Below are 15,599 nucleotides of genomic sequence, written 5' to 3' on the forward strand. Positions count from 1 at the left end.
CAGAGCTGTGACAGGCGACCAGATATCAATCACAGTGCAGCTGTCAGATGCCAACCAATGTATACAGCAATTGAAAACAGGGCAATCACAGATGATCAATAATCACAATGCAATCAATCAATCAGAAGTCAAACTGTGCACAGGCAATGATGTCACTCACATGTCACTCACATGGCACTCAGACCTCGATCAGAGCTGTGACAGGCGACCAGATGACACTCAGACCTCAGTCAGACGCCTTGGCAGGGCCAGTGAGGGGGGTAGTGGGGGTGATCAGCGGCGATTGGGTGGGGGATCGAGCAGGGAAACGTGCGGGTCTAAGTGAGCAGGGCTGCCGTCCTCTCTCCTGGTGGTCCCGGAACGCTGTGACCAGGAGAGGAGGAGGCAGCCAGTATAATACACGTTGTTTACATAACAACGTGTATTATACACTTTGCATTGGGCCATTTGAAAGATCGCAGCCCGCCGGCGCTGCTAATTGGCCGGCGGGCTGATGACACAGGGGGGCCGCAAGTGATGCCGGGCGATGTACGCGCGCACGATCGCCTGCATTTCTAATTGACAGGACCTTCCGCCAATCGGCGTTAGGCGGTCCTGGGGCTGCCGCCGCAGCCAACGCCTACTGGCGTGACGCGGGCGGCAGGTGGTTAAAGTGTACCCGAGGCGATATGTGACATGATGAGATAAAAATTAGGGATTGCCCTGCTTAGGAGAACTGATAGAGAAGCAGGTGATCAGTTTGATCAGCTGATAGCTTTGTAAGGCTCTGATTTGCTTTTCATGATCATGTGTTAAAGTCATCACAGCAAATCAGAAGCTTACAAATCTATCAGCTGATCCAACTAATCACATGCTTCTCCGTGAGCTCTCCTAAGCAGGGCCATCCCTAATAAACACGTGCATGTACGGTACAAAACATATTAATAACCAGGCTGTTTTACTTGTTTTGTTTTGTTTGTTGCCTGAAAGAGTTAATTTCTGGGCATGTTGGTACCTTGTCGGCAATATACTAAACATCACTGTTAGGGAAATTACAGTCATGAAAGTTTTTATGGCAGAATACAATTTCTGAGCTCAGGGGAGAGAGATAAAAAGATAAATAGTTAATGTATCAGTAACAGCCTATTAAGTCTGGGACACTTAAAGCTAATGTAAACCCGCTTTGAAAAAAAAAAAAAAGGCAGATACTCACCTAAGGAGAGGGAAGGCTCAGTCCTAATGAGCCATCCCTCTCCTCTACCGGTGCCCACGGTGCTGTGCTGGCTCCTCCGTTCGTATCCCGCGCCGAGGGGACTTCGGGAGCCGAGTCCTCCCGAAGACAGGCGGCGCACACGCAAGTGCATCATAGAGGGCGTGCGTGCGCAGTGTAGAGCGGCCCGTCTTCGGAAGCACTCGGGCTCCCGAAGCATTTCTGAAGCCTCCCTTCGGCCGGGAGACAGCAGTCGAATACCGCTACGGGGAGCCAGGACAGCAGCTGGCACTGGGAGAGGAGAGGGAATGCTCTATGGAACCCACCAGAGCCTCCCTCTCCTTAGGTGAGTATCTGACTTTAAAAAAAAAAACGGTTCCCATTAGCTTTAATAGGCTGTCACTGGTTAGAGACAGTAAAGCATTCAACCTACTTTTCATTTTAAGGGGTAGGAGGATAAATATAATTGTTTATCTCATTCTATTAATTTTCACCTCAAGTTCACGTTAAACGATGGTTTGAAAAAATACACTCTGACGGTATTGTTGGCTTGATACAAGCAGTTGATCGTCACTGCTAGGTATCACGGGAAGTCATGTACGCAGCAGAAATATGGTTAGGGCTTGTTCACACTTAGGGCGCCTTAAGCTTTTTTTTTTAAGCACCGGCGATTTTCAAAATTGCCCTAAAAGCACTTGTGCAATGATTCCCTATGAGAGTGTTCACATCTGAGAGGTTCGATTCTGCTCGCCAAAGCGCTGCCTGTAACATTTTTGGGGAGATTTGACCTGAATGGAAGGTATAGGGAAATCGCAAAACGCTTGAAAAAGTGCTTTGTATAGTGATTTCCCCAAGGCGCTTTTAAGAATAAATAAATTGTATTTATTCTTTTCCAGGTCAAAGAAACTTCCTAACTTGCACCAGAAAGTGAAAAAAACAAATTACTCTGCAAAAGCGCTTAGAAAAGCGCATTACAAAAAATCGCAACACGCAAGTAAGTTCCGGGAGGAGCTAAAAATAATCGCGCACAAAATCGCAAATCGATGACGTCAGCGATTTTAAGCCCCATCTACACGATACAATTTTTTGTGCCATTCGTTTCATCGATTCGATTTGATTCAATCCGATATGTCCGATCGGGATTTGTTTCAATTCAATTTGCCATTGTTTTCAATGACAAATCCAATCAAATCAAATCCCGATCAGACATGTTGGATTGAATCAAAGCGATGAATCGAATCGAATCGCACAAAAAATTGTATTGTGTAGTTGAGGCTTTAGATGTGAACAAGGCCTCAAGGAGGCAGTATAAACTGCGTTGTTAGACTTGCTGCTAGGATCCTGCAGCGGGCTAGAAAGATAATGTATTTAGGAGGACAATCAGACATATTCTTGGTGAACATAATTGGAAGAAGGGTAAAAATGTGCTTGGGAGTTTTCTAAGTAGCCCAGAATTTTCCGAAGTGCATAAATGTCTTGAAGTTAAGATTCTGGTCAATAAAGCAATGTACTTTTCATTATTTTATTCCATTTTTCAATACTGGCATGTATCCTGCAGTATGTACAGTATCATACATTAGCTCTAGTGTGCGCTTTGGCTTGTAAAATGTCTCCACTGATTTTGATTTATTCCATCCCTTCTCTCATTTGTAAATTGCCATGCACTCATTATCCCTCAGAAAATATTTTCAGCACTCAACAAACACTGAGTACAAGGAATATTGGTTAGTGCTAAGTCATCCCTTACAGTGGCATAGCTATGGAGCTATGGGCCCCGGTGCGAGTTTTACATTGCCCCCCCCCCCCCCCCCCCCCTCAGCACTCTATACGTAACAATTGATACAGCGCACCAAAACCTGCCAAGGTTATCTACAGTGTCACAGGTGCAAGAAGGGGATGGGGAACAGTTTGTTAATGATTACTACTACTCAAAGCATCTGTATAAGTGATTATTACCACCACAGGACCAATAAACAGCTTATATTTTGGTTTAGGAAGGGCCCCATGGGGCCCCTCTGGGCCAAGGGCCCCGAAGCGGTTGCTACCTCTGCAATCCCTATTGCTACGCCACTGATCCCTTACCATATTCAAACAGTGCTGAAATCAATAATCCAGCAATATTACATTCTTGATCACAGACTCATTTTAATACATTTTAACCACACCGGAGTACACTAACACTTTATTGGCAGTAATCATGTGAATAATACGATTTGTGCAATACACGTGTCATACGTGTGCCATGTGTAGCAGCATGCTGTGGTCTGTGATGTTATGAATGAGGGCACTAATCAGGGGAGGACTGGGACTTTTTGGCCTGGGGGGAAAACACAAACTAGAGGCCCGTTTTCACGGCAGCCCCAGCCCAAATGACATCACACACGTGCCCCACGTGCTATATGTCGGTAGTCACGTGGGAAATACTGCAAAGACACTTGAGGGACAGCGTGACAGGTAAAGTATAAATGCACTGGCACCGGGAGGCACATAATACATTTTTAGTTACAACGGTTAGGGTTTCTATCACTTACACAAGTCCTGCAAGCAGCCCTTCTGGAGTCTAGGGACTGTCTGTAAGCAGCCCTTCTGTAGTCTAGGGACTGTCGAAAACTTTTCAACCTAGACAACATCTTATGTAGCTGTGCACATGCAGTTAACAATGGTGAGAGACCAGACAGGTTTTTTTCCCACGGACCCTGCAGGCAAGCCTCTGCTCTGTATCATGCTGTTTATACTTACTAGCTTGCCCGTCCTGCAATTGCTCTGTAATTGGGCATTTATTTCCCTCATTCAGCCTAGTGTTTCACATTGCCTTATACAAAAACCTGAATTCACCAGGCACAGTACCAGCCCTAAATCATTAAATGAGAGGCAGCCTGGGGGGAAATCTCCCCCCGTCCCCCCTGGCCAGTCCTCCCCTGGCACTAATTGCAGACAAAACTGCCTGGCAAATGGAAATGCCCCTTGCTAATGTAGTAATTCACATGAAGGAGTCGGCACACAGGCTTAAGGAGCAACCAACGTGAAGTTTATTGTCCCATCACATACATGTGCAAAAACACTCTGACCTGCATAGGCCCACGTTCGTTTCGGGGCCACTAAGGGTCCCCTTTATCAAGGCAGATAGCAGAAAAGACACATACACATATTGAACAGCCTAGGAGCCCGGCACCAGCATACCCACAGACGTGAGTGCGGTTCTTGGTTGGATTGAATCCTTGCTAATGTAGGGTAAAGTATTAGGCTCCATTCACACTGGGGTGTTGTGTTGCATCCAAAAATATAATCGCATTGCTAATGTAATGCAATAATATATATTGTAATGGTATATTCACATTGGTGAGTTAGCAGCGCGGTGGAATCGCCAGCATAATGTGGCAGCACAGTGGCATATGGGCAGCACGGTGGCGTAGTGATTAGCACTCTCGCCTTGCAGTCCCCAGTTCAAATCCCAGCCTGGTCAACATCTGCAAGGAGTTTGTATGTTTTATATTGCCTAGAAAAACAAAACCGTTTAAACCGTTTAACTATTTGACTATATAAAGTAGGCCTGTCTATAGATGGATGTTCTTCTCTGTCTCCTCAGATAATTCCTCAAACACAGCTCTGGACCCTTACATCCAGGACAGAGCAAATGTCTCCACAATCCCATCCTGCTCACAGTAGTAGCAGAAGCAGCATGTCAAAGTGAGTGCTTTGTCTGTACTTTCTTATATCCTTCTGTGTTGTGGACTCACCTTGGTACCATTAAGATGTGCAGTTGGGCTTTCTCTACACAAATGGCTAATAGACAGCTGTATGGTGTTGCGATGCCACCTTTCACTTGCCTGTGCACTAATCTGCATGCAAAATAATAGCACAGTTTGCTTAGCATTCCCCCAAGTCTGTGAAGTTCTCTGAGTAGCTCTGCTAAACTACTAGCAAATTGCTGCCACTGAGATGGATGGGAATACTTAAAGAAAACCTGAACTGAAAATTAAAAGTCAAAATAAGCACACACAATTCATACTTACCTTCCATGTAGTCTACTCCTCAGTGTCTTTCTCCTGTCCCACTTCCTGTTTGTTCACTGTGATCAAGGGAATTTTCCGTCCTCCATTTTGAAGATGGCCATTACCCCATAACAGCTTCCTGGTCAGCACACTGTTAAACTGTAACATTGCCGACTGGAGCCATAGGGAAACATGGACATTAACTGGAACCTCAGTTGTCCTCTCAGCTATAACTGACAGCAACTGATATTTTACTGACAGCAACTGATATATTTCAGATCTGACAAAATATTGTCAGAACTGGAAGGGATTATTGTCAGAAGAAAATGGTGAGTTTCTGAGGGGAACTGATGGAAAGGTAACTATGTAATGTTCATTTGAAGTTACCTCATGTGTTTATTTTAAATATTTTTACTCAGTACAGGTTCTCTTTAAATATTTAAAGAGGAACTGTCGAGAAAATCTCAAACTTTAAAACACATATAAAATAGGAAGTACATTTCTCCCAGAGTAATAGGAGCCATAAATTACTTTTCTCCTATGTTGCTGTCACTTACAATAAGAAGTAGAAATCTGTCATTACATGACAGATTTGGACTAGCCCATCTTCTCATAGGGGGTTCTCAGGGTTTTCTTTATTTTTAAAAGCACTTAGTGAATGGCAGTTGCTCTGCCCAACTGCCAAAATATTGTACAGCAAGCAGGGAGGCTGGCCAGCATCTTTATGTAAATCTCTTTATAAAGAATAAAAGCCTTGCTGATAATCCCCTATGGAGAGATGGACTTGCCCAAAACCTGTCGGTAATGTCAGATTTCTACTACCTCCTGTAAGTGACAGCAACATAGGAGAGAAGTAATTTATGGCTCATTTTACTCTAGAAGAGTTATTTGTATGTGTTTTTAAATTTTAAGATTTTCGCTAGTTAATTAAGTTAATTAACTAGGTAGAAGAAGTTAGTCCAGAGGCTTCCCATCTCCTCCTCAACGCCACCATTCCCTTGCACGCATCCTCTGAACATATCCAACAACAGCTTATTGGATTCGGCTCTAGTGGCTACGCCTGCAGCAGTGTATGAGCGCAGCCAAACCTCTCCCACACAGAAAGCGTAAATCGCTTGTCAATGAACTGCTCAGTGACAGTGATCTTTTTTTTTTAAGCACTTCAGGTTTCCTTTAAAGCCCTAATTTTTGCTCCTGGTTTTTTTGTTTGTTTTTTTTTTTTGCATATTGGGCTGTTATTATATATGCTTTATTTTCTCTGTTTAACCAAAAGCCAAATAACACATTTTTTATATCCATGCACAAAGGTTTTATCTTCTGTTTTATTTTAAAGACTGTTTTCTTATTTTAAGAATTTATGTGGTTTTTCTTTCAGTATGTTAAGGATTCATGCATTTTTGCTTGCTTATTGCATTGTTAGGAAAATGGAAGCCCGCTGTGACACAATTAGATTTGTTCACAGTACATTAATCTTGCAAAGAAACAACTATATAAAAATGTGGGAAGATGTGAGATAATTTTATCTTAAAAGTCTGAATCAAAAAAAAACTTTGTTGGTGACTGTCAAACCTCCCCACTGCCAAGCTGGATCAGTTACTACATGATAATCACGTAAATGCAACATGAGTAAACGTTGCAAAAGTTTTTGTTAACTTATTCTCCAGAGTGGTTATATTAGCTTTCATCCAGCTCTGTACTGTTCAACCCCCTTCCCTCTCTCCCTCTCTCTCTCTCTCTCTCTCTCTCTCTCTCTCTCTCTCTCTCTCTCTCTCTCTCTCTCTCTCTCTCTCTCTCTCTCTCTCTCTCTCTCTCTCTCCCTTCTTAAAGCATACCTGAAGTAAGATGGATATGGAGGCTTACATTTATTTCCTTTTAAATTCTGCACATTGCCTGACTGTCATGCAGATCCTGAACAAGCATGCAGATCAGAGGTTTCTGACTGAAGTCTGACTGGATTATCTGCATGCTGGTGTCAGGTGTGTGATTTAGGCACTACTGATGCCAAAGAGATCAGCATGACTGCCAGGAAATTGTTTAAAGGATACCCGAACTGAAACGTGACATGATGAGATAGACATGTGTATGTACAGTGCCTAGCACACAAATAACTATGCTGTGTTCCTTTTTTTTCTTTCTCTGCCTGAAAGAGTTAAATATCAGGTATGTAAGTGGCTGACTCAGTCCTGACTCAGACAGGAAGTGACTACAGTGTGACCCTCACTGATAAGAAATTCCAACAATAAAACACTTTCCTAGCAGAAAATGGCTTCTGAGAGCAAGAAAGAGATAAAAAGGGGAAACTCTTATCAGTGAGGGTCGACACTGTAGTCACTTACTGTCTGAGTCAGGACTGAGTCAGCCACTTACATACCTGATATTTAACTCTTTCAGGCAGAGAAAGAAAAAAAAGGAACACAGCATAGTTATTTGTGTGCTAGGCACTGTACATACACATTTCTATCTCGTCATCATGTCAAATGTCAGTTTGAGTATCCTTTAAAAGGAAATACATATGGCTGCCTCCATAGCCCTCTCAGTTCAGGTGTACTTTAACAACAGGTAGATAGTGGAAATAAATTAAAACAAGTTTAGACATTAATGTCGTATTATTTATTAGTATTTATATCATGCCGACTTCTTCCACAGCACTTACCACAGTATTATGTCACTAACCGTCACTCAGAGGAGTTTAGAATCTAATCCCAAATAACATAACATCTGTGAATTGACTCTATGTGAAAATATTCAGCATCCATGTTAGTTTAAAGCAAATCTGTGACAGTTAGAAGAAGAAAAGTCCCATGCTAACCTAGGTATAGGGAAGCCTCTGGATTCTACAGAGGCTTCACATGTCCCCCTTGAGACCAACGCTGGACCTCGGGATCCTCTGGAAGTTTGCTGGCGCACTCCTGTCTGTGAACAAGCACCACCACACTGCTCAGGCGCAGGCACAGGATGACTTGTACCTGAAGCCGGAGACGATTGTTTACAACAGAAAAAGCCATGTCCAAGTGGCTCCGTGCTACTGTGTAGGTGAGAGCCATTTGTGCCAGCGCAATGCAGCCACACTCCCATGTCAAGGGGATTCAGGGGGTCCTAATGCTGGAACAGCAAAGTTATGGGGGAACTGGGGAAGCCTCTGGAGGCTTCTGTCTACTAAAGTGCTTATCTAACTTCTGCATTTTCTAAAGTCACAGGTACCCTTTAAAAATTGTTTCGGTAATTTAAGAATTTCATCTTTAAATTTGGGAACAGCCATTATTTTAAAGGGAACCTGAGGTGAGAGAGATATGGAGGCTGCCATATTTATTTCCATATAAACATTGCCAGTTGACTTGCAGCCCTGTTGATTTTCTGGCATAAGCAGTGTCTTAGTGAAGTTAAAACTCTGGAACGAGCATATGGCCAATCAAGTAGAAAAGAGTCAGCTGAGTCAGAGTACCTGATCTGCTGCATGCTTGTGCAGGGTCTAAGGCCAAAAGTATTAGAGACACATGATCAGGAGGACTGACAGGCAACTGCTATTGTTTAAAAGACCTGCAACCCACCGCAATGTCAGAACCTCCCTGCAGTGACGTACCTAGGGCATTTGACACCCGGTGCTAGGTATTGAAAGACACCCCCCCCCCCCCCCCCACGGTACACCACCCGCGGCGAAAAAATGGGCATGGCTATGACCGGATGGGGCGGAGCTAATTTAAAAGTGCACCCAAGTTTTAGTCAACCTTTCTCCAGAAAATTCACATCATTGCGCAGCTTTTCTCCAGAAAATACACAAAATGTCAGAAGCTTTCAACATAAAATACACGTAATGCGAGAACATTTCACCAGACATTACACGTTATGTGAGCAGATTTCACAAGAAAATACATTCAATCATGTCGGCAGATTTGACCAGAAAAAAATCATTCAATCTTGCGGTAGATTTGACCAGAACATACACAATGTCAGCACCAGATTTCACCACAAAATACACAATATCAGTAGTTAAACTGACCACAAAATACACAATGACGGTAGTTAAACTGACCACAAAATACACGACGGTAGTTAAACTGACCACAAAATACATAATGACGGTAGTTAAACTGACCACAAAATACACAATGTCGGTAGCAGATCTGACCACAAAATACACAATATCGGTAGCAGATTTGAGTGTTGGCAAGTTGATAGCCTGGTGGGTAGGTGGTGAAGGGTGAGCAGCCTGATTGCCTAGTGGGTAGGTGGGCAGCCTGCTGGGTAGCAGTGGTGGGTAGGGGGGCAGCAGTGGTGGGTAGCCTGCTGGGTAGCCTGGTGGGTAGGTGGGCAGCAGTGGTGGGTAGGTGGGTAGCATGGTGGGTAGGGGGGCAGCAGTGGTGGGTAGGTGGCCAGCCTGCTGGGTAGCCTGGTGGGTAGGTGGGCAGCCTGCTGGGTAGCAGTGGTGGGTAGGTGGGCAGCAGTGGTGGGTAGGTGGGCAGCCTGCTGGGTAGCCTGGTGGGTAGGTGGGCAGCCTGCTGGGTAGCAGTGGTGGGTAGGTGGGCAGCAGTGGTGGGTAGGTGGGCAGCAGTGGTGGGTAGCCTGGTGGGTAGGTGGGCAGCCTGCTGGGTAGCCTGGTGGGTAGGTGGGCAGCAGTGGTGGGTAGGTGGGCAGCAGTGGTGGGTAGCCTGGTGGGTAGGTGGGCAGCAGCGGTGGGTAGGTGGGCAGCAGTGGTGGGTAGGTGGGCAGCAGCGGTGGGTAGGTGGGCAGCAGCGGTGGGTAGGTGGGCAGCAGTGGTGGGTAGGTGGGCAGCAGTGGTGGGTAGGTGGGCAGCAGTGGTGGGTAGCCTGGTGGGTAGGTGGGCAGCAGTGGTGGGTAGGTGGGCAGCAGCGGTGGGTAGGTGGTGGGCAGCAGTGGTGGGTAGGTGGGCAGCAGCGGTGGGTAGGTGGGCAGCAGTGGTGGGTAGGTGGGCAGCAGTGGTGGGTAGCCTGGTGGGTAGGTGGGCAGCAGTGGTGGGTAGGTGGTGGGCAGCAGTGGTGGGTAGGTGGGCAGCAGCGGTGGGTGGCCGGGCCGGTGCACCTGTAAAAGAAAAAAACCTTACCTGCAGATGAAACCTCTCTTCCGAGTCCCAGGCAGCCTCCGCAGCTCCTCTTGAATGTCCCGCGCCGTCTCCTGCTGCGTCATCAGTGCAGGGCTACGGGAAGATGGCCGCCGAAGCCCACACTGGAGACAAAAATAGACGGCAAGATGGCGTCGGCGGCCATCTTGCCGTCTATTTTTGTCTCCAGTGCGGGCTTCGGCGGCCATCTTCCCGTAGCCCTGCTCGGGTAAACTGAGGGCGGCTATCAGCCGCCCTGTCAGTGCCCGTTGCCGGCGCCCGTGGAGGGGAAGCGCCGAAGGAGGGGACCCAGGTGAGGGAGATGTGGGGGGGTATTTCCCCCCTCCCCGCCGACGCTGCCACCCCTCCTTCAGCGCTGCTTCCCCTCCTGTGTCATCAAGGCTTCTGGGGAGGCCTTGATGACACCCCCCCTGGAGCTGACACCCGGAGCGGAGCGCTCCTGGCCGCCCCATGGTAGGGACGCCACTGCCTCCCTGTACTGTGCCCATGCAGAGGAGGACACAGAGGGACAAACTAAGGACACAGGGGGACACAAAGGGACATAGAGGAGGACACATGGGGGACACAGGAGGACACAGGGAGACACAAGAGGTACAAGTAGGCATAATCCACAAGATGCCCCTTCACCATGCATGCACCAGGTTTAGTATATATATTTTTCCCCTGGTCTTTGTCCTCTAAACCTAGGTGTGTCTTATGGTCAGGAGCGTCTTATAGTCCAAAAAATACGGTAAATATGGCAGCTTCCATCCATATCCCTCTCGGGTTCCCTTTAACACACACATCTTCCTTTGCTGCAGTGGCGTCCCTACCATGGGGCGGCCAGGAGCGCTCCGCTACCCACCACTGCTGCCCACCTACCCACCAGGCTACCCACCACTGCTGCCCACCTACCCACCACTGCTGCCCACCTACCCACCACTGCTGCCCACCTACCCACCGCTGCTGCCCACCTACCCACCACTGCTGCCTACCACCTACCCACCACTGCTGCCCACCTACCCACCAGGCTACCCACCACTGCTGCCCACCTACCCACCACTGCTGCCCACCTACCCACCACTGCTGCCCACCTACCCACCGCTGCTGCCCACCTACCCACCACTGCTGCCCACCACCTACCCACCACTGCTGCCCGCCTACCCACCAGGCTACCCACCACTACTGCCCACCTACCCACCACTGCTGCCCACCTACCCACCGCTGCTGCCCACCTACCCACCGCTGCTGCCCACCTACCCACCACTGCTGCCCACCTACCCACCACTGCTGCCCACCTACCCACCAGGCTACCCACCACTGCTGCCCACCTACCCACCACTGCTGCCCACCTACCCACCGCTGCTGCCCACCTACCCACCAGGCTACCCAGCAGGCTACCCACCGCTGCTGCCCACCTGCCCACCGCTGCTGCCCACCTGCCCACCGCTGCTGCCCACCTACCCACCACTGCTAGCAGGCTACCCACCACTGCTGCCCACCACCTACCCACCGCTGCTGCCCACCTACCCACCGCTGCTGCCCACCTACCCACCGCTGCTGCCCACCTACCCACCACTGCTGCCTACCTACCCACCAGGCTACCCAGCAGGCTACCCACCACTGCTGCCCACCTACCCACCACTGCTGCCCACCTACCCACCGCTGCTGCCCACCTACCCACCGCTGCTGCCCACCTACCCACCGCTGCTGCCCACCTACCCACCACTGCTGCCCACCTACCCACCGCTGCTGCCCACCTACCCACCAGGCTACCCACCACTGCTGCCCACCTACCCACCACTGCTGCCCACCTACCCACCAGGCTACCCAGCAGGCTGCCCACCTACCCACCAGGCTACCCACCACTGCTGCCCACCTACCCACCACTGCTGCCCACCTACCCACCACTGCTACCCAGCAGGCTGCCCACCTACCCACCAGGCTACCCAGCAGGCTGCCCACCTACCCACCACTGCTGCCCACCTACCCACCACTGCTACCCAGCAGGCTGCCCACCTACCCACCAGGCTACCCAGCAGGCTGGCCACCTACCCACCACTGCTGCCCCCCTACCCACCATGCTACCCACCTACCCACCACTGCTACCAGGCTACCCAGCAGGCTACCCACCACTGCTGCCCCCCTACCCACCACTGCTACCCAGCAGGCTGCCCACCTACCCACTAGGCAATCAGGCTGCTCACCCTTCACCACCTACCCACCAGGCTATCAGCTTGCCAACACTCAAATCTGCTACCGATATTGTGTATTTTGTGGTCAGATCTGCTACCGACATTGTGTATTTTGTGGTCAGTTTAACTACCGTCATTGTGTATTTTGTGGTCAGTTTAACTACTGATATTGTGTATTTTGTGGTGAAATCTGGTGCTGACATTGTGTATGTTCTGGTCAAATCTACCGCAAGATTGAATGATTTTTTTCTGGTCAAATCTGCCGACATGATTGAATGTATTTTCTTGTGAAATCTGCTCACATAACGTGTAATGTCTGGTGAAATGTTCTCGCATTACGTGTATTTTATGTTGAAAGCTTCTGACATTTTGTGTATTTTCTGGAGAAAAGCTGCGCAATGATGTGAATTTTCTGGAGAAAGGTTGACTAAAACTTGGGTGCACTTTTAAATGAGCTCCGCCCCATCCGGTCATAGCCACGCCCATTTTTTCGCCGCGGGTGGTGTACCGTGGGGGGGGGGGGGGGGGGGGGTGTCTTTCAATACCTAGCACCGGGTGTCCATCAAGCCATAGTTATATTGTATTACACAGGCCGACACTTTCCCCAGTGTCAGAAGCTCCATTCTGCTGAATGCAGCTGCTGACTTTGACAAAAAGTCGCCCTGTGTAATACAATATAACTATGGCTTGATGGATATCATTTTAAAGCTCTCTCTCTCCTCTTTCTGACGACACCTAAATCGTTGCCCTACGCCTTTTAGTTTTCTCTATTTTCGCGATCGAAATCGTGGCCGCGGCAAATTCAATCGCGAAAATAGCGAAAACTAAAAGGCGTAGGGTGGCGGTTTATATATCATTGGAAAGAGGAGAAAGAGAGCTTTAAAATGATATGCATCTTTCCATAGTTTCTGCACTGCTCGGAGTCCCTTCTTTAAACCATTTTTGCATTATTTATTGGACAGGCTGGTATTGCCGAGAAAGGAAAAAGAAAACAGAAATTATTTTTTGCTGATTTCTTGGTAGTTGAGGTGCTATAGCCGAACTGCCAGGTTCGTTCGGTCTCTAGTCAGCCTTTCTGTTTCTTTGTATATTTTGTGCTTTTTGTAATGATCATACTCTCTGTTCTTATTATTATCCAGACCTCCTACTTCAAAATCAAACTTTGTCCCGCTCACAAAGGACTCTGAGAGCTCTTCAGCCAGCAGCCATCCAGAAAGAAAAGGCTTGCGGCAAGCTGTAAATCTTCTGACATTCCCACCTGAGGACTCCGCCATTGCAGCTTATGCTCGTGCCAAGCAAGTAAAGGGTAGAAACCGCCCTCACAGTTCAGACCGCAAGTATCTGACCTAGCAATACAAAGGAAGGTCCAGGGTTCTCAATCTTGTAATATTGCATTAGCTTTATGGCTATTAAAGAAGTTTTCCTAAAATATTCAGTGCCTATGCAAAACCAACCCCATATTGCCCCCGATTATTCATACAGGAATAATGCATTACTAATTTTATGCTTGCCTATGGATATGAAGACACCTTGGATGCCTATTATATTTACACAGACTTCACTTCCCCATTAACAGCAGCCTGTATACACACACCACTGTACACCTTTGATGTGAGTCTGTCTGATAGTTTGCCAGTCAGCCTGTTCTGCCTCATTCTGCTACCTACAAACCCCTGCACTGCTGCTGCTGTTTGTAATAAGAATCCATATATACTGTACTATTCTATTTTTGCAGATGATACAAAGTTGTGCAAAATTATCAACACACATAAAGATAGTGAAATACTACAGTGTGATCTGAATAGGATGGCTATGTGGGCAAGTAAATGGCAGATAAAATTCAGTGTTGAAAAATGTAACGTCATACATCTTGGTTGTACCAGCGGTCTAGCACCATACAAAATAAATGGGATACAGCTGGGGACCTCAACCTTGGAGAGGGGCTTAGGAGTACTGGTTACAACAAGTTAAATAATCGTAGGGAAATAAAAACAGGTTGCCCTACATGTGCGTTATGAAAAGCTTTATTGTACAAAAAATATATTAGAAAGTGGGAAGGCGGTTGGGACACACCATAAAAACCTTAAAAACACAGGCCTCTCTGGTGTGCGTCGGTGGTTAGTCCACATACAGCCAGACCAAACGGGTGGCAGATGTGATTAGCATAGGCTTACGCCGGGCGGTCGCTCATGCAGTAACCCATTGGTGGCTGGTGGAACATGGTATACATGAAGGAGCGCTCCCTCCTGTTCTTAGTTGTTTTTATGGGGTGTCCCAACTGCTTTCCCACTTTCTAATATATTTTTTGTACAATAAAGCTTTTCATAACGCACATATAGGGAAACCTGTTTTTATTTCCCTATGACAAATTTCTTCAACAGGTAGGCCCTCCTCTCGCGAGTTGTGCAATAGTTACGAGTCCGCTCGCAATTTTTACAGTTTCAAGTTAAATAATCGTATTCAATGCCAAGCAGCTGCAGCTAAAGTAAATAAGAATTTGGGATGCATATAAAGGGAAATAAAAACTCGGGATGCTAGCATAATAAGGCCTTTGTCAGAGAGCAGAAAGCTTTTTCTCTCTGTGCCCTTAGTTGTCAGTCTCTCAGGACAGGGAAAAGAAACTTCTCTCCCCACAGGGCCCCCCGCAGCTTCTGGTCCCCCATGCGGCTGAATCCCTTGCAGGGTCTATTGTTACCCCCTGTTCACAGTAAGAGTGGTTAAAATTCTATGTCAGCCTTTCTCAACCACTTTAGAGTCGAGCAACCCTGACAACATTTGTTGCGTCTCTACTTACAATCACTCCACTTTTATGAGTTTTACCTTTTGTTTACTATTATGCACATCTTGGTTAACAATAGTACCGTTGTCATATTACATTTGCAGCACTCACTACCCCACATTACTAATGCAGTAACCACCAATGATTATCTGTGTGGGGTGACTGCCCCGTATGTGGGGTTGATGCTGCATTTACATGAGGGATAATTGCACTGCATATGGGAGTGATGACTGCACTTGATATGGGAAATAATTGCTACGTTTTTTAAGGGGGATATTGCAATGCATATCGGGGTGATGGCTGCATTTTATATTAGGGATAATGGCTGTCATTCTGAGCTTCTGGCTTTACTTGTGTTTGAGTTACACACCTGCAAGAAGCATGAAGC

General features: G+C 47.4%; 1 protein-coding gene across 2 annotated transcripts in view; it reads left to right on the top strand.

The window, feature by feature from the left end:
* Positions 1 to 13,863, top strand: part of CCDC157 (coiled-coil domain containing 157) — a 66,136-nt gene extending 52,273 nt beyond the window's left edge. For both annotated transcript variants that reach the window (XM_068240511.1, XM_068240521.1), the window contains 2 exons: positions 4,776 to 4,876; positions 13,572 to 13,863. In XM_068240511.1, the coding sequence (XP_068096612.1) occupies positions 4,776 to 4,876; positions 13,572 to 13,782 (312 nt within the window). In that variant the 3' untranslated portion in view covers positions 13,783 to 13,863. The remainder of the gene's footprint in view (positions 1 to 4,775; positions 4,877 to 13,571) is intronic.
* Positions 13,864 to 15,599: the final 1,736 nt, after the last annotated feature.

Source organism: Hyperolius riggenbachi, chromosome 1, assembly GCF_040937935.1.
Source record: "Hyperolius riggenbachi isolate aHypRig1 chromosome 1, aHypRig1.pri, whole genome shotgun sequence".
In the NCBI taxonomy this organism is placed as follows: Eukaryota; Metazoa; Chordata; class Amphibia; order Anura; family Hyperoliidae; genus Hyperolius; species Hyperolius riggenbachi.